General features: G+C 40.4%; 1 protein-coding gene across 1 annotated transcript in view; it reads right to left on the bottom strand.

Annotated features, from left to right (window-relative positions):
* csmd2 (CUB and Sushi multiple domains 2) overlaps positions 1 to 20664 on the bottom strand; it is a 340637-nt gene that overhangs the window by 292938 nt on the left and 27035 nt on the right. Inside the window, exon 2 of the mRNA XM_021322558.2 lies at positions 20036 to 20252. Within this exon, the coding sequence (XP_021178233.2) occupies positions 20036 to 20252 (217 nt within the window). The remainder of the gene's footprint in view (positions 1 to 20035; positions 20253 to 20664) is intronic.

Below are 20664 nucleotides of genomic sequence, written 5' to 3' on the forward strand. Positions count from 1 at the left end.
ACATAGATTCAGTCTTTCAGAATGATATGCAGCAAAACACCTCATGATGGAACCTCTGCTTTACTGCAGTGCTCTTTCACCTCAGCGCATTGCTCCATCCCTGAAACAGAATTTCCACTGAGCTTTATGTTGCTTTTATATACTTCCACTGAACATTTAGAGAGACTGCTGCATATCTATGAGTGCAAATATAATTTTTTGCATGCAGCATTTAGTATGCTCTGCCCACTCCAAATAGCTTCAAACCAATTTGAAGGTCTTTAGATCTTTTAAGAGGTGTTATTTTTTTTCCCCACAAGCCACTCTGATCTTCACAGTTGTTTCTAACAAACTTTCTTCTTTAGATCTTCTCCTGGCAGAGTTTGAAAATGTGACAGCTACGTCATGAACCGCCTAAGTGGAATTTTAAAATCTTTGTTTTATTTTTAAAAATATATTTTTGACGATCACAGATGCACCACTTCTTTTGGCCATTAGTGAACCAGTTCATCAAAGAACAATTCAATATATTTGCTTGCTGGACATACTGGGTGTTTTTCGAATATTTGAACAGGCCCCTTTTCAGGTGAACAGACTGCATTTACTTTGTATTTAGAACATCCCACACATCACACATTATCAACCTGATTCCTCTCAAAGTTCTCACCCCCCCATGAACCAGCATGATACAGTACCTGCATTTGTTTACTGCCTTTCTCTTGCTTGGGCCAGTGATAACCGGCATTCCTTTGCTTCCATTTGGCTACAGGAGGGCCCACTTTCTACAGCTTCAGAAAACAGGATAATGTCAGGTCTTTACGTGGTTCAGGAGATGAATGCTGAAATTTTCCAGTTACTCATCAACTATCATCAAGTACGGAGTAATCCTACACGATTTCTCTTTTTTATGTGTTGTCATTGCAAGGACCTTGCTCCCGTCTTGCAGTTATTTTGGTTGAGATGGTCAAGGCATTGGTTGAAGGTTTCTCTTAGTGATAAAGTCCCTCAATCAATGGCAGGATTCCTAATCTCTCACATATTTTCTACAGCAGCCTATATATTAGTTCCTGTGTGACGTCACATACCTAGGCACTCCGTTGCTATCCGCCATGTTGGTAGGTAGAGTTGGTTTACAAACGACTGAGTAAGTTTGACTGTCAAGGAGATTTTATCTATTTTAATTTTTTTTTTTTTTTTTTTTTTTTTTTTACAAAGCTTGCAATGGTTATCTCATGTTGGGGGAAAAGATGTTCCGACCATGCAGACGGTCCAGCAAAGTGCAGTTTTCACTGCATCCCAAAAATCTGAAAATACGGACTGCAAACAGAGAATTTGAGTTCTCAAACATAAGTGAGTCTGGCTGGGAAACAACAACTACAAGTATCAGTTATTGAAAATGGCAAGAATCTGTTCCGATGACTTTCATGCCGGTAACTATACAGTTCATGATTTGGTGTTTCTCTGCTGTGGTTACCTTAGCTACGCAATGTTAAACATCCACATGGTAAACACTTAGTGGTTTACACTGTCCTGGGTTCAACCCCTGATTTTATATATAGATACTCACTGATTGTACCATGCTGAGAAAAATATCAGTGATATTTACTGTAGCACTTGCCAAATTAGCTTAGCTAATGTTGCCTGTATTTACAAGCTAGTAAGACCATTGTAATTACACTGCCAGTCAGTTCAACCTTGAAGATTTCAGACGTCCTTTACAAAGCCGTTAAAACATAGATTGTATTTGTTCATGGATTTCAGGCTGCAAAGCTCCTCCTTTTTTGTAGGCACTCTCCGTGTTCACTAAGAATTAAGTATGTCATAGTAAGATGTCAAAGGCAGTTTGTCTGTGTTGTCAGACATTTTTCTGTTCTCCACCTCATACGGGTGGATACCGAGAGCAGCCATTTTGTGGCCGCGTCATTCTTTTGCACACTGGTCAAAAGTATCAGTACCCTTTAGCCTGGAAGCCACGACGATCGTTCTGCGCTACAAACAGAGCAGTTTGGGGATGTGGGTTACTTTCTTTTCAGATGTGTGGGATCTATGTGTTACAGTTCAGGGTTGATGGGAACGATAGAAGCCATGAAAACCCAATCACTGATGAGGAAGAAAAAATAAGTCCATACAGAAAGATGTGAATGATTCAAAACTAAATCAGTAGCTTTCAGTTCAACAATCCTTCGCAAGAATACAGCCATTTCCAACTGTCTGAATATTTGTCAATTTTCTCAGCGAAATCAGTCCCCATTTTCAAAAGGTCTGCGGTACCACAGTAAAGGTGAGACGAGAAAGAGGCTAAAAGAGTTTGTTAAACAAAACAGCTTTCCCCACATCCCTCAGCCCATCAATATTTAAAACGCCACTGACATATTTTTGACTCAGATAGCCCTTTTCCTTTGGTCTGTCTTGTGAAGAAAGTCAAGCCGCAACATGCAGAGTTACTTTCCTACATGACATCACAAGACATAAGTACCTCATAGACAACCTGTGAGGATAGGGCAGCCTCTCAGATCTCTCTGATGCTAAATGCTGACAGTGAGTCAGTTCAAGCTGAAAGTCAAACCACAGTGAAGTCATTAAGAAACCAGTGTCTCTCTCGAAAGGGGGTGAAGGGAAATACAGAGGATGATAGGCTGACAGAATAAAAAGCCAGAGTGGAAGGTTAGTGTTCGAAGAAGATATGAGCGTGGGAAGAAAAACACATATTAGCAGAGAGTTGAATGAGATTTTAAACAGATGAGGCACTCTAGACAAAATCGGAGCAACTAAATAACAGTGTGTTTGAAGGCTGGAAGTGAAAAGCAAACTGGATGTGAAAACAGAAAAATAATGGAATCCAAAGCTGCCTAGCCCAAAAACAAAACCAATGCACTGAGAGCAATTTATAGTGTCTGAACAATCACCGAATGTCTTGTTTTTTTGGTCTTTAAAAAGACAAGAGTCGCAGCTAAGGACCAATTAGTAATCATTTTCTTTGCAGGATGGCAAAAGTAATCACCATCCACATTAAAAGATGAGTGTAAATAAGTGGAAGGTTCACGGGATGCTGTACCAATGCTTTAGTGGAGATAGCCTTGCCATCATCCTAAAGTAGCTCTGTCTCTTAAATCTAATTCCACCCAGGATTTGCAGTAAGTGGAGCATAATGGCTTCCACACAGGCACATAGATGTAGTTCCTCTTCTGTGCCTACCAGTCAGCAAGTTGGTGTGACTGGTTTATCCGTTGGCTATCTAAAATCCATTAACAGCATATTAGATTGTGCTGATGTCATCTGCATCTTCTCTGCACTATGGATACCTCTGAAGCAACTTAATGTGCCGAGTACATGTAAAGAACTGGCATGGTGCAACAGTCCCGAGGGAGCGTTTGGACAGCAATGTCAAGTCTTGCCACAAATTCTCACTTAAATGTATGTTAAGACATTGTAGACACTGTAAGTCAAACTATTCTATCTACAAGTGTAGTTATTTTGGATTGTCGTCAAATTCTGCTGAAGAAAAACATTTCTATAGAATGATGGGGGCACAACCATGTTTTGTACTGGGGATAGTGTTTAAGGCAGGGGTTTCAAACCCCAGTCCTCGATGACCGGTGTCCTGCATCTTTTATATGTGACCCTAGTCCAATACACCTCAGTCACATAATCAGGTCATCAGCGGGACTCTGGAGAACGTGACTGCATACTGAGGAGGTAATTCAGCAAGTTGATTCAGGTGTGTTGTACCAGAGACAAATCTAAAAGTTGCAGGACACCAGCGCTCCAAGAGTGGAGCTGGACACCTGCGATTTAGGGTAATTTGCAGTGTTAGCTTTCCCCAACACATTGCGTTTTGCTAACCTTGCCTGCAAGCTGAATTCTCGCAGCATTTGTGCATTCACAAGCAAACGAGAATCCATCTTGTCCCTCTCAACTGTTCGAGAAGCAAACCCGCATGAGTTGGCTTGTCATGTTAAAGTATTATGGTTGAAGGCGGGACATACAGTTGTGACGAAAGCGAGAGCTGTCGAGCCCACAGCCAAACCAGAATAAACATGGCGGCACAGGAGGTTGTATGCATAGGTGGAAGGAACCACGCCATGCTTTGGTAGGGTTGCAGCAGTACCATATTATTCTGAATTTGAGAAAAGTGCTCTGTGAGGTGTTTAAAGCTTGGGTAATGTAAAGTTTATGCATAAAGAAATGCTCAATAGTAGTTGTGAGGAGCCAAAGACCCGCCCACAGCTTCATCCCTGAGTGGTCTGGTGTGCTCCTTGGTCTTCATGATGCTGCTTGTTCAATAAAGCTCTCCTTTACAAAGAACAGACTTTGAAGGCAAACAAACTTGTCATTCACTGTCGTATTTCTTCTGAGATAGTTATACACAGGTGGACTCCGTTTACCCCATTTGAAATCATCTGGGTTTAATAGATTTTGTCTAAGGTGTCATAGAATACTTCCACTAGTACTTCTAAAATATACATTACTTTTTGTTCGCCTAGCGCATAAAATCCTTCTAAAATAAATCAAAGTTTGTTGTTGTGATGTGAGAAGTTCAAGCGGTATGAATGCAAGGTACAAGGATTTAATTTTGTTATTAAAGGACAGCCTACTTCGCTGGGCTGCACAGCACTCCAACTAAAGAAAAAGTTCAAAAACAAATCCAGAATTGAATTCTTTGTTTATTTGTCCCCTCTCAGTACAGACATAAGTCAATTATGCCCACAGCAAAGAAATCAAGGCTGACAAATGAAACAAGGTGACGTCTGTGCCCCCACCCTGTGTTTCCACTGCTCCGCACAAATAGCTTTGCAATAATCCTCAGGCAGAAAATAATTAGGGATAAAAAAAAATAATTCAATGTTGTGCCCCTCTTGTCCCCAGCAAAGTGACAACTCTAAGCAGTAGCTATGAGATATGCTGTTGTTTACTTGCTTGTGAAAATGTGTGGGTGTGTGTGTGTGTGTGTGTGTGTGTGTGTGTGTGTGTGTGTGTGTGTGTGTGTGTGTGTGTGTGTGTGTGTGTCTGAATAGAGCAATTATGACACTGAAGGCTGTAGCAAATGATCAAGGAGAGACTAAGGGCAGGCGTAAGAGATCACACTGACATCAAACAGGATGCAAGATGAAAGGAATGTTGCAAGGCACACAAATACTATGAATATCTGCTTTATTTTAGCTATTTCTTATAAGTAGTGATGGTCCCTGTATTTAGATACATCTGTGTATTTCTGAATCAACAACCGAGCAGCTAGTATGAACAGACCCAGAAGAGTTTGTGAACAGTACTGCACAGAAAAAGTCTCGTCACCCACTGAACGCCTAAAGTAAAACACACCCTGCCTCACTTGAAACATCCCGAGTCACTGTGATGACCACAATTCCATGCAAGGTTGTAAAAAGCAGCCAGGCAAACACTGGTATTTGACTGTGCTGAGCTCCCTCACCTTACAACACAATTCGGTGGCTATTAAATAAACTTTCTTTTTTTTAACGCCAATATAAAAAAAAAACTCTCCCTTCATTATTTACAAGTAGGCTGCCTTAAGATTACATGTCAAGAAGGTGCTAAAGTCAGTCATATGCACAGATGGACCACTAGTGGTGCTCGAGCCCTTTTGCCCTGGATGAGAATAGTACAATTCCTGCAAGAGGCCATTTTTTTTCTTCATTCATCAACTTTTGAAAATAAAATTCACACGCTCTACTATCAGTTCCCCCTAAAGGTGTTTTAATACTCAACAGGGATTGGTTTAATTTTTTGTTAGAATTCAGCACCAGCCTGATCAGGTGGGCACAACCCCCTGCCTTGTCCCGTATTGAATCATTTTGGATGACAGCATACTGTATATTATGGAATCATGTGCGGAGTACAATACTGTCGTGTTCCAGTGTTTACCTGAATATAAGTTACTGGAGATCTACCGATCTGATACCTGGATCGGATCTTAACTCAAATATTGATTAATTAGCTTAATCGGATATTAGATAAATGACGCCGATCATGCATTCCGATCCAGTCATTTTTTTTTTTTTTTTCATTAAAAGTCATACACAGCAATACAATTACAGAAATCTAGTCACTTCAATTATAGGCTTGTAATAGGAATGCAAGTTATAAATTATTGAGTTAATTTAGAGTTGACCTTATCCATCGACTAACGATTAATTGATAAGTGCCGATTTTCCTAAAAACCCTAGTTGTTCCGACTCTCTCAAAAGTGTCTTTCCATAACACAAAGGCTTATTTTATTTTTAAACAATATGCTCAATTTTAACAGGGACACATCATTGAATTTTAGGTTTATTGTGCCACATGTATTAAATACTGACTAAATAAACAAAAATTATGGTTTTCTCACCATCATTAAACTTGGACATATTTATCTATATCTAAATATCATATTAGGTTCCTGAATAGAAACAAATAGGTTGTATACAATAAAATATATCAAACACTGTACAAAAGCCTTCACAATCAACCGCAATTTTGGTAACATGTCATGATAGAAAACATGTTACAAATTTTTGTTATGCACACCTTTCAAAAGGTTCTACTTTTATTTCATGCTGCATGTCCCAAAAAACCTTGGGCATTATGAAGAGGAGTTTTATGGCAAATTTGGGACTGACCTTTGTGTTATTACTTAGCCATAGTTGTAGCCTTAAAATGCTCCCATAGATGTCTGGTGCATTTTCGATACCTAACTGAGGTAAATCAGATCTTCCATGCTTTCAGATTCCAGGGTTCACCAACATGGTGCGTGCAGGAACCATGTAGCCTCCGAGGACCGCATGGGGTGCCCACAAGCCTTTTCTAAAAAAGCACAACCCACCAGTGAGCTGCATCTAAAACTTTATTTTATTCTGTTACTCTTCTTGTTTAATCCCACTTGCATTTATTTAGATTTAGAAATAACAATACCTATAACAGAGAATGAAAAATGTATTTATTTTACAGAAAGTTAAGGTGAACTCTGACTCTTCTAGTTCAGTGCAGGTAGCCCTTTGTATGACAACACCAATAAAGTAGCTCTCAGTTTCAAAAATGTTGGTGACCCCAACATCTAAAGTTTAGATGTTGTTTTGGGTTCTTTTTTGATGCACTCTAAGGACTCATTTAGGTAGTGAAGGCTCTCCACTGTTCCATGTCTTCTCCATTTGTGGATAACAGCTAACTGTGACTTGCTGAAGCCCCAAACCCTTTGAAATAAAACCTTGCCAAACTAATGAATACTTTATAATGACTTGGTTTCTCATCTTTCCTTAAATATATTCAGATTGGGGAACAATGTTTTTTTTTTTTTTTTTCTGAGAACTTTATGACCTGTCACATTACCAGACAGGTTCCTCTTAAGACACATTGCATATATCCTAAAGCTGAGTTCAGCCAAGTTTAGATGATCTTAACTTAGTTAAGATAAACTATTTTTTTACCACATCCTAGCTTAGCCTATCAAATATTTTTAGTCATTATTATCAAACCTGTTGGTACCTTGGCAAATAAAGTAGTTACATAAGGCACAGTGAAGAGATGACTTTAAAATGACTTATGAAAAAAAAAAAATCATCCTGACAAGCATCAAACCTTTTCATGCGTTAGGCAGACAAGGTTGACAAAGCACTAGTGTGCATGGCATGACGGACATATCAGTAAATGGATGAAATAAATAAACAAACACAAATCCCTAAATATAGTCTACACTTGGGTGGCAGCTGAGCACAAACCAGATGAAATGCTGTCATTTTGCTTCTTCGTAGAGAAAAGACTAAATCCTTCTTTCATGACTTGATGTTTTTACTTTGGCTCCCCCCAAACTCTGACTCATCCTCCGTCCTGCCCTCTTCTTTATAGAGCAGCAGTGGTGCGATTGATATCGACGGCTTAACAAGCTCACAAAGCAACATATTTTTCTCACATGAAATACATGTTGCTATGGGAGTAGATGGTATTTAATGATCTGAAAAATGGCTATAATTATCTTGCAAAATGACGGACATCAAAAACCTGTATAATACTGTCCTTCACAAGTCAGTCTTTTTTTTTTGTGCCAATTTAATTGAAAGACTATTCCTATGTCCTGTACTAGCCATGCATGCGTGTCCTAACTCCAGAAAAAACAAACAAAAAAAAAAACAGAAATATTGTTGGTACAACCACAGACTTATTAAAAATCTAGATATCCCAGTTGAGCAGTCATCATGAAAATAATAACCTCTGTTTAAATATTAGATGTGTAAGAGAATGCACCAACTATGTACCCTTAATACAGATAAAAATGTCTGATATCTAATGTAATTATTCTCCATTTTAGAATAATTCCAGGGTAGCAGTTAGGACAAAACACCCTTTTGCAGAAATATCAGAGGAAACCAAGGCTCACAAATAAATGATTTGCATTGAGCAGGAAAACCTAAATGTCTGCTGTTGTCATGAATAAAAGCAAACATTTGCAGCCAGGTTCCTAAATCTACCAGACCCCTATGAAGACCTGCTGCATTTTGATTTGATGTGTAATATTTCTTAATCAGTCTTCCCACATGCATTAGTCACATTGTTAGTCGCTCATGAATGATTAGGTAAATAAGGAATGTGGATTTCTGGGTAAGCAATGATGGATTATTCCAGTGTAAATAATAAAATCAGTGGCAGTAGCTCATTATAAATACTTTATTAGTCTTTATTCAAATTTTCATCATCTGCACTTGTTTCTCCCTTGCTGTGATCCTTGGTATTTCCCTCTGCAGAGGAATGCAACTAATAAAGCCCAAAACAAGATTGTGTGGAAGATCTGATTAGCCAGCAGAGCTAACAGGGACATAGTGACCGATGGAGCTCCCTACCAATTCCATTGACTTTCTACCCATCACTCTTCTTTTACTCCAGCGGGAAGGATGATCAAAGAGCAGCAGAAGGAAGAAGAGGGAGAGGGAGGAGAGAGATAGCGGGGGGTGGCAATACTGGACTTGCATGCAAATATCTGTGTGCGTGTGTGTGTCCTAAAAAAAATGAAAAACACCCTGGATCTGAAATTAGCAACAGTCGCACACAAATACTCATACGGATTTCTGCTTCGGTTGCTCTCTGTCTGCAGGTCTCAATATTAATGCCTGTCTCCTAATTATGCACCTTTCTGGTTTGAAGTCCTGAACAATGTGTTCTAATTAAGTCTTCAGCATCCCTTCCCTGCACTGTACGTGTATTCATCTCACTTATTACCATCATTAATGACAGAATCAATGAAGGCATGTTTAGGATGGGCACTGCACAGTTAACCTTTGATTTCCCAACAGCTAAATAAGCACAAGTGCAAATGGTCACATGCAGCAAGTGTTTAATTACAAGCCAGAAAAGTCCTGTTGGCACAGGACAGCTATTGTGCGTGTGTGCGTGTTCGATATGATGCGTTGCATCCATGATCAGGTTTGCAAGGTGTTTGCGTAAGTAATTAGACTGCTATGCTCTGTGGGTCCCAGGGATGAAAAGGGGGGGGGGGGATAAGAGAAATTATGCAATCAAGGAAAGAAGAAACACACACACACACACACACACACACACACACCAAAGACATCACAAGCTAAAAGAAATCATCACACGATTAACTGAAGATATGAACAAACAGTGCAAAATAAGTATCTGTTCCTCCCATTACAGCTGAAAGAAATCTCAAGTTAGAGGTGGAAATATCTAAAGTTACCTGATAATGCAAATGTACCGTCGTATGGTTTTTCCTCTTTTTGAAATAAAATATAAAACATTCTGTAGCCTCTGTTAAACGCATTTTTTTAATAAATCAGTTGTTAACAAATTCAATATTACAAAAGCATTTGGCTCATACCTATCAACTAACAGTTTAAGTTGATTTATAAATAAAGCTTTTCTTTCAAGTTTTATGAAAATGTATTATTTCAGTTTCAACATGCACATCTGACGCAGTACTTAAAGTGAATTTTAAATGTGTATATTGCGTAAAATGGCAACAGTTTTTGCCAGTCTTCTCAGAAGGCGGAAACTCATACATTATATAGAATCGTTACACATACAGTGATATATTCCAAGCCTTTACTTTTCGTCATTTTGATGATTACAGCTCACAGATAATGAAAACCCAAAATTCAAAAATTAGAATACTGTGAAATCTTCATTTTTGAAAACTCGTGGTGTCACACCCTAAACAGATAATCATCTAAAAAAAAACACCTGCAAAGCTTTCCTGAGCCTTTAAAGGGTCTCTCACTCTGGGTCAGTAGGAGACACAAACACTGGCAACACTGCTGACAGTCATTGACACCCTTCACAAGGAGGGTAAGCCATAAAATAAGCTGGTTGTTCACAGAGTTCTGTATCCAAGCATCTTAACAGAAAATTGAGTGAAAGGAAGAAGTGTGGTAGGAAAAGATGCACCAGTAACAGGAATAACCACTTAACAAGGAGCGGACTGAGGCTGGAATCGGTGCATCGAGAGCCACCACACGCAAATGTTGCATTCCTTGTGTCATGTCACTTCCGAACCAGAGACAATGTCAGAAGTGTCTTATCTGGGCTAAATAAAAAATTGAAGTGTTGCTCAAGGGTCATAAGGCCTATTTTCAGAAGAAATGAGATTAGGCATTTCATTTGTAAATTAAGGTCATGGAGTCTGGAGGAAGAGTGGAGAGACACATAATCTATGTTGTTTAAATGCCAGTGAAAGGTTTCCACAGGTAGTGATGGTTTGGGTGCCATGTCATCGTCTGGTGTTGGTCCACTGTGGTTTCTGAAATCCACAGTCAATGCAACCATCTACCAGGACATTTTAGAGACCTTCATGCTTCCCACATGCTCTGCCCACAGTGCCAAAGGTACCCAAAGCTGCTTCAATGACCATGGTGTTCCTGTTCTTGATTGGCCAGCAAACTCCCCTGACCTGAACCCCATTGATGATCTTCTGTTGTCAAGAGAAGAATGAGAGACACCAGACCCAACAAGACAGATAACCTGAAGGTAGCTATCAATGCAATTTGAGCTTCCATTACACTTAAGCAGTGCCACAGGCTGACCGTCTCTATGCCATGGTGCATTGATGCAGTAATTCATGCAAGAGGCTCAACCAGGTACTGGGGTGCATAGAAATGGAGACACTTTTCAGAAGCCTGACATCTGTGCTTAAAACATCCTTTTGTAGTTGGTCTAATGTGGTATTCGGATTTTCTGAGGCATGGAATTTTGGGTTTTCATCAAAAGTACAAGAAATAAAAGCTTGAAATGGATTACTCTGTGTAATGAATCTTTACAAAATAACTGCTTCAGACATGCAGATATAACTTCTGCTTACATATTTCGATTTGGTGCATTCTATAAAATCAAATATTAACAGTCAATTAACAAACTATGAATAAGAAAATAATTGAAAAGTTAATTTATTGCAGTAACTCAATTCACTATATAGGTTAATTACACTGACTGATGTTTTTAAGCCTCTAGTTTTTGCTGATACCTTATATTTTTTTATATAAGAATATTTAATTGGACCACTTAAATATAAAAAAAAAATATCCAGAATGGTACATGGGCATAGTGAAAAGTATGTTAAATACCTGTACCTGCATAACGTTTGTGGGTTTATTGACACAAATACGCCTTTTTTTTTTTACATATGTGATTTAGGGGGATTTAGCAGCAAGGCTCCGCCTCCATGACCCTCTGTTTAAAGTGCTGGTTTTAATCTACACTATTTTTTTATGTGTTAATAGGCCAAGTAAAACCAGAGTTATGCCAAAATAATAAGACCCACCTTTTTTCCAAGAATATTGCCATGTTTATTGCATGGAGGAATGGTAAAAACCAGCTTTTCTGTGAACTCTGAGAATGTCAAGGGGAATGTACTAAAAAAAACAAAAAACTACACAGACACACACACACACATATATCATGGAAATCTCACATATTCCATCAATAAAAAATGGGAAGCATTTTGTTGCTGAGGAACAGAGGTAATTTGCGTAATAGTGTAATGTAAGTAAAATCAGAGTAAGGCGGGAATGCAGTAGCGACGCAAAGCAAGGTGACGTGAACCAAGTAGCAGGAAAACCAGCGATACTGATGCCGAGTTTTGATATTTGAGAAGTTTGTGACAGACTGTAATTTGGATGTAGTTTAGTGGCTTTTGTTTTGTATGTAGAAGATGATGAGAAGACTGAATGCTACAGCAGGCAGTACAGCTCCTTTTTTAGACTAGGGAGATGTGGGGGATCAGTCATTTGTCTTAGAGATTGAGAAAGAGAAGGGGAAGGGGGGCATGATGAGGATGATGAGGTTCTGGCAGGTGCAGAGGCAGTTACTTGGACATTCACCCAAAGGACTGGCCAACGTTACACAACTGCAATGTCTAGAACACCGGCAGGTCATGCAGCAGAGCCGTCACCCCACTGTGAGTCCTGGAGGACAGAGGAGGACGCTGACAGTGTGCCAGGAAAAAGGGGGTACCAGTCATGGTGAACACCAGGAATCCAGGTGCACAACATTTCATCCCATTGTCCAGAAGACCTTTTGTTATTGTTTTTACCAACCAGTTCAAAGAATCTGCTGAGACACCAACAAATATGCATTAAATAAGCCATTACACATCATTTTGGTCTCCAGATCTACATGTCTTTTGGTGTCACTATCAAGTATTCAGGACTACTGGAGGCAAAATAATATTTTGTGTGTGTGCCCTTCCACACGAAGTGATGTCAAGAGACAGGTTCCGATCAATGTTTTAGAACATCCACCCCAGCGATCCTGAGGAATATGTACAGAATGACAGAAATAAGGGCACATGACAAACTGTTTTGTCAGGCCCGTTTAAGATGACACATGGATGAATGGATGGTGGTGAGTATGGCAAAAACTGGCATGACAATGCATGAAGGACAAACCAACTAAATTGGGGAATGGCGATTTATGTTTTAGCTTTATCAAGTAATGATTATACCATAGGATTCAGTGTATACATTGGCAAAACTGAATCTCAGTGAGCATCAGCTGTCTTATTATATAGTCAGGAACCTCATTTATCAACCTCAGTTATCAACACACAGTGTTCACAGTCTTTCCAAGGGGAAAACCTAAGGGAAACCATGAGCTATTTCCGCATGCTCCTCTACTTTCTACTCTCTGCCCCCCCTGTGCTCAGCTCCATCTCTGTTGGTCTTGTTTTTTTATAAGCATATAACGTGGCTATGTACCTTTAAGGCTAGGCACATATAACAGTTGTCCTGTCAACGGATTTTCCCTCCTGAGGCATCCATCACTGAAGCCCCTCCAGAGTTACCATGGATCTCTGATTAATGGTCTCCCTACCCAGCCTTTCAGTTCAGCAAGAAAACCATGTTTTGGTAAGTTTTCAGTTGTGTTTTATTTAAGGGGAAATCGACTAAAGTGGCTCAGTACAAACACATGGCACATTTTTGGGATTTTTTTTCTAAACAATTTGAAAACCATTTATGATTTCCCTTCCGGTTCTCAATATTTCACATCTCTTTTTTTTTCCCCTATCAAGTAAAATCCCGATAAAAGGTTTATAGTTGTAATCTGATAAAATGCATATGATTATACACCTTGCAAGGCATTGTATGTCAATCAATGCTGCAGCCTCTGGTGACAACCTTTTCTTAAATAGAACAATTACTAGTTATATTGATACAATCATTATCCAGCTTTTTAAATAATTTAAATTAACTAATTCAGAAGGTAAATTGTACTTTTTAATTTCATGCTAAGCCTAAATGAAAAAAAAAGAAAAATCCTTAAAGATCTTTGCCAATGGACCTGTACAGAGTGAAACATATTATTATGTTCTGTCTTTTTGGAGAGCCCAGATAGGCTAAAATTTGAAGAGGGAGTTTTACAGGGGGATAATTACACCTGTGTTTGAAATGGCTACATTTTCATCTGTAAAAGCCTAAATGGCCTAAGAGGCTACCCTCCAAAAATTGCTGTAATTGATCCAAATGAATATGAACCCATTCAGAGGGGGGCTTAAAACGGCTCATCATTCAAAGGGGTGCACTGCCTTGTTTGATTTCTCTATTTTGTCAGGTAAACACAGCATTCTCTACTGCATGCTGAAGTGTATCCCTGTTAAGCGCATTGTTAGGCCTTAAAATGGGACTTCAATAATGACACCGAACAACGGGTGGTACAAAGGGTGCTCTTTCTAGATGTACATGCTTCTACTTGATTATTTCTCTGATCTTGGGTTGCTGGGGCTAATAATTCTGCCTTACAGGTGAGTGGACGTCATAAATCAGGGCATCATTTCACTTTTTCTCCTGTGGGAAGATGATGAAAAACAAACTATCACTCTTCGTCCTGTTTTTAGCAGTCCGTCGTTAAAGCTGGCATTGATAAGTGGCAGCCTTCCCATTAACAGCCCAGACTCAAAGGACCATAAATCCAAAAATATGTGTGTGTACGTGTGTGTGTGTGTGTGTGTGTGTGTGCGCACACAGGGGTGTGAGAGTGCATCTTCCTGTACTTCTATCTGGAGTACCTATATGTTGAATAGGATGCTTGATCATGAGCACTGCAAACTAATAAATAGGCCTGAAGCAATATGACACTGGGAATCGAAGACCCCACCTCATCTTTTAGATATGTTTTCCTTCCACAGACGTCACCCAGCATCACAGCAAACAGGCAAGGTGGGGAAGCAATAAGCAATCACACACTGAACATATGAGTGTTCACATGCTCCTGTCGTTTTCCAGAGTAGAAGTTTTTAAGAGATTGATGCCAAGGGCCTTCGCAGCAGAAGAATCATTGCTCGAGACGAGTCTTCAAGGAGGGAGGTGCTAGTGCACGTCAGCCACTCTCACCCTGACCCGCGCACTGTAGCTCTTGAGAAGCATGACTCACCGACTAACTCATTCACACACTCAGCATGAGCCATGGATAGACTCTAGCTCTCCAAATGCCAGCAGAGATAAAAGACAAAGCAGTGGATGCTCCGTGCTAACAGTAACTACTATAGAGAACCCCCCTGGGAGATGACTAGCTTGAACGGCGATGTGATGAGATAATACCGTGGAGCTGATCTTAAGCCAAACGTAAGCGCTATAAAATATTAAGCAACGATATATTTTTATGCGGGCGGCTGGGATAATGTGGGGAAAAAAAATGCAACGCTAAGAGCAGGAAAGAGTCTGAGTGTCTGAAAAAGTACAAGAGTAACACTTTCCAGCTCAATGCCGTTTATTCAGTGCTTAAAAGGGCATGTGTGTGTGTGTGTGTGTAGGTGAGTGTCGTGTTCGTTTAATCTGAATCACAACAAACCCTGATTTAGTTGAAACTGAATCGGCTTGCTGCCCCCTCTTTAGGTAAGTGCCCACTAACACACATACACACACACACACACAAAACACATCTTAATAAATTTGTATGCTGACATGCCTTCCCTCACAGCGCCAAAGGCTTGCTGTTGTTAGTGCCACTCCCACCACTATGCTCTAGTGTTCCTTATTTAGGTCCAATCCTGCCTGCAGGCTAAAAATCTGTCCCCCTTCACGCCTCCGCATCTTTCCAACTAACCCCACGTGTCTTAGACCACCGGGCTGTAAGCCCCTCTGCTCCATCACTCCATCAGTGAGAGGAAGGCTTGTGGAGAGGGCTGCCTTTGCACACCCCGGCAGCTTTTCTCCCGCACTGAGATGTACTTAGTGTACCCTGACTGGCAGCTACAAGGTGAAATGTGACACAAAATGTGAGAGAGAAAAAGTCTTGCCGTTTGTCATCCCAGGAAATATGCACTCTCTCTCAAAAGGCAGGCAGCCAGTGGGTTGGTTAAAGTTACGCTCTTATAGTCAAGTAGAATATTGTTTTAGTCATCAAACGTCCTCTTTGACTACCATCCCACAAATTCAACAAGCTCTGTTACACACTTGGTCAGACACGTTAAATGTCATCTGACTGGAGAAAGATAAGAGATCATCTGAGATTTTGCATGCCTTTCCCTTCCCACAGCGCATGCAGTTTTATTTATTTTTATTTTTTTTGCCAAGTCACCGATCATTTTTTTTTAAAAGTATTAATATTTTCTGTGTTTACAGCAAGCCTCTTGGCGTGCTCATATCAGAAACTGGCAGAGTCATGCAGGCTGCCAATCAGACACTGTGAAATTCTCCGTCTGAAAAATTACACTACTCATAAGGTGACATAGCAAATAGCATTTAATCGAACCAAATTAACTGAATCCTCCTCTTTGAACAACACAGCAATGTTTAAGGGCACAAGGAAGTCTAGAATCCATTAACTGTGTTGATGCCAAGCACATTTCTAGATAGAATTAACAAGTAAGTCATTTTAAAATATTTAAACTGTGTTGCTGTTTTCCAAAGTATATTGATGAGTTTGACTCTTCCTCCATGTTGGCAATCAAGACATTTGGGTGTCAAGGAGCAAGGGACACATATGTGATGCCCAAGTAGCAGGGTTTCTTCTACAGAAGTCAGCGTAACTCCTTGTTCATCAATTATGTCCATTGGTCTGCGATCAACCTAACTAGCAACCAACTGCTGCGCCGATGATTGGTGGCAGTCGGCACCGCAAACATTACTGAATTAGGTCTTAAGTACTGCATGAATGCATCTTGCAGCAGAGCTAATGGATGGAACAATGTTAGCAGCAAACACTTCTCATATGACCATCAGGAGTCATCACAAACAAAAGCCCAGCCGTCTCAGACTTGTTGATGTACATGCTGGGTGTATACATAAAGCTGTAAGTGATCTACCCTGTCCTATCATTAGTGATCAAACAGAAGGAACTATAAAAGGTATGGTGGTTTCAGACATGGAAGCTCGATCTCATGGCTAAGTAACTCCTCTGCTGCCCGGCCTCTCTCTTCAATCAAGCCACATCCCATGAATCTTAACTTGGCCCTTTGGCTCGCCAAGCAGCAATCAGCAGCCAGTAGAATTTCACAGTTCACAAATATATAGGATTACATACACCCCCCACTTATTTTGGGACACATGTCTCTTAGAAACTTGCAGAGAAAACGCAAACTTTTTGTTGTTAACATCTGGATCATTCCATACACATAATTGACCATTATCTAGATCATAATTGTTAGAGATTTTCGGCGTAGATCATACATTTTCAGAGGGAATGAAGTTGAGGTCATCGCAGCTTTAAGTCAGCCAGCTCTGTTCTTTGAAAGAACAGTTTTGATATGTGTTTTGGGAGTATTGACCTGCTGCAACACAACTGTCTCCAGGTTCCAATCGTTTGACCCGATTATTCACATTCAGAAAAATACCCAGTTTTCCACCATCATAAATTGGAAGATGCTGGAGCATTCTGTCGAGAGTGAAACCACTTTTGTGTTGGACTGAGAGGGTGCTTAAAGAAATAACTCCTCCGATCCAAAATCATTACCTTCAAGCACAAATGAAACTCTCAGCTTCTCACATATACAAGTCGAAAGTCTTCTGGGAAAAAGATTTATGGTGAAAAAAAAAGACCAAGAATGAACTACTTGGCCAGCAAAACCAGAAATGTGTCTGAAGGATTGAAGCAAAGGTTGACCCCCCCACTTTGGGAACCCCTGCTCTATACGTTTTGCAGGTTCTTCTTGTTTTGGCTTTTGTTCTGCTGTATTTGTGTGCCGCCCTGTGCAAAAGCTGCCGCAAAAACAGTAGGGACCAACCTGTTCATAACACACTGGATCACCGCAGCATCTCTGGAGATAAACGCTCCCTTTAATTATCAGCGATCAAAGAGCCGTGCAGCGGCTTGTGCTGGCAACGTAGGATTCCCGTCAACAAATGGCTCTTCTCCGCTTTTATTCAGAGAAGCTGCCATAGTAAGTTCTGTCTTCTTTCCAGGCGTCGGTTCTGATCAGCGGCGTAATGAAGTGCTGCACCATCACACTGACTCACATATGCTTATCTAAAGTAGTGACTGTGACTCATAAAGCATCTGCACCCGCCAACACACCCCGGGCTGCGCACACGTAGGGAAACACACATGTTTGGCTAATTTCTTTTAAGCAGTCATTATCCCGATAATATTTTCATGGATTTTCTGGGACAGTAATGGATACAGGAGTGGATTAGATAAACAAGTCTAGAGGAATGTGACTGCCGTGGCACAGAAATCAAATTTGACCATTTGATGCAGGGAAAACGAAAACATTAATTTTTGATGAACGCTCAAGATTAAAGAAACATTTCCAAGCGCTACAACCTACCGTGCGGTACACATGAAAGGGGAAAAAAAGAAACGGCACGCAAAAGACGTACTAAAAGAAGAAAGAAAACATCAGAATGTAAATGAAATGTGAAGAAGAAATCGAAAGAAGAGCAGCGAGAAAGATGGAAGGAAAATTACTTTGGACACAATTGGGAGATGAGAGGAAAAAGATGGATGAATTATCAGTTTTACATCTCAGTGTGTGTGTGTGTGTGTGTGTGTGTGTGTGTATACGGAGCGCCTGTGAGATGTCGTTTGGGGTGTTTGTCAGAGAAAATATCCATACATGTTCAGTCAGACTGCTGCCACTGAGACAGAGAGCTGCTAGCACATGTCCCCACTGTCAAAGCTCACCCAGACATGAAGTTGGACGTTTTTTTTTCTTTTTCGCAGGTCTCTTTTAAACAAGAAACATGCCAAAGAAAGCTAGTTAAATGTAAAACTAATCTATGATCCTTTTACTCTGTTTTTATGTCCATCTCCTTTTGCTCTTTCTTCCCCCCCCCCCTTTCTCAACCCCCTTTTCCTTTGGCTTTTAAGTCGACTCATCCTTATTTCTTCTCACTTTTATCCCAAGCACAGAGAGTTGCCCTGAGTCCCGCTGGAGCATACCAAACAAGGCCCGGAGATCCAAACAAGAAAATGGTTGAAGAGGACAAACCAGAAGCAATCCATAATGGATTTTCTTCTCACTTTCATTTCTTTTCTGTGGGGAGATGCAGTGGCGGCATCGGTGGCTCAAAACGAGAGACTCGGGATGTGCAGGGGAACGAGAAGAGGTTACAGAGGTACCAACAAGCAGAAACATGGAAAGAGCCACAGAGAGACCAGCGGCAATGAATACCATTCTCATTTGTCTCAAGAAAGAGGCTGTGGCAAAAGGGAAAGGAAGAGTAGAGTCTGATGTAGTTATAACTTATCACATGTTAGACATATGTAGCAGCTTCCTCGCAACCCTGCTTGGATAAGTGGGTGTAAAGCATGAATGGACTGTTCGGTACATTTACTGAAGTAAATCCATGTACGTTTAAGAGCATTTTAAAAAGCACATTGGGTTTGTTGTTATTGGTTGTTCTGTCCCATTTGGATTTGCCCATGTTGATTTCTGTCTTCATCATCACCATCATTTATACTACAATGCAAATACAGTATGTTGTTGTGTTTATGAAGGTGCTCATTGTTTCCCTTGTTCCTTAAAACTCAGCATCCAAGCACGCTCATTGCATTTTCAATGGTTTATCGTTTATATGTGGTCACTATTCCCATTTGACGACTACACTTGTGTCTATTGGGACTACAAAATAACGTTCCTGCACAGGGATTTTAGGAATTTCCATTTACTCTGACTGGTCCAGAACTCAAATGCCTTAACAAAGCACCTTACTAAATTTAAACACAATCTCTCACAATCGTTGTTTACCAATTAACTTCTACACTTCTCCATTTGTTGATAATATACTATGTCAAACAGGTAAAACACATCAAAACTGACCTGTTATGTTGGGGTCACCTATCTAGGTTGAAAACTGGCACTGCTGTTTGAGTCTTAGAATATCTATTTTCAAAATGTTAGCGCGCTAACACCCAAGTGCACACAGCTCTGAAGCAAAAGTCTAGTGAATCGCCTTGAATAATGTCACAGCGTCAGTGAGGGATTAGTCACCAAAGAATTTGCTCACAACGCACCCAAAGCAGTTTTCAGTTTCATCTCTTTTCATGATACATCTGCAGCTTTGACTGTGACTGACAGCAAAGGACGCTGTCAAGTTGATATAGCATCATGTAATCATCAGATCATCATTTGTCAAAGTTGGATTGAAAGACAAGCGCATGCGATAAACCCGGACGGCGTGTTTACCTTGTCCGCAGGTTCCCGGGGCTGGGAGGCCCATCGTACACCGACAGGATGTCAAAATCCTCCTCCAGGGCGAAGCCTTGAAACACCAGCTGTATCCGGTTATGATCCGCTCCCACAATGACCCACGTACAGTTGGCATAGTTTGGATAACCGTAAGGGTATCCGGGACTCTCTATTGTCCCGTTGGGACTGTGTAGAGTATAACTGCAGTTCTGAGCTGCGAAGACAAGAAGAGAGCCAAACAAAAAGGGTTGTTAGGAAAAGGCTTAAGGGGGAGCCAGAACAGGTACAGTGTAATAATTTTCTTTTCTTTTCTTTTCTTTTTAATTCAACATACTTTGAAGAAAGGAAATTAGAGAAATGCACTCCCACAGTCAAACTGCTTGGACCAAGTGCTGAAACATCCATTATCACCTAAGCTTGCAGCATGAACTATTAATATTGTGCGAAATGGCTCACCGTCTCCCTTGCTTTCCTTACCTTTACCTTTTTACCACCTCCATCATCGCACACGTGTGCACTCACTGGGCCCGGCACCACATTAATAGTCGGTTCCCATGTTAATGCAAGACATACAGCAGCTCAAGTGGAGAAGACAGGGGGGAGGAGGGGATGTGGAGAGACACACT

The sequence above is a fragment of the Fundulus heteroclitus genome, chromosome 13, assembly GCF_011125445.2.
Source record: "Fundulus heteroclitus isolate FHET01 chromosome 13, MU-UCD_Fhet_4.1, whole genome shotgun sequence".
In the NCBI taxonomy this organism is placed as follows: Eukaryota; Metazoa; Chordata; class Actinopteri; order Cyprinodontiformes; family Fundulidae; genus Fundulus; species Fundulus heteroclitus.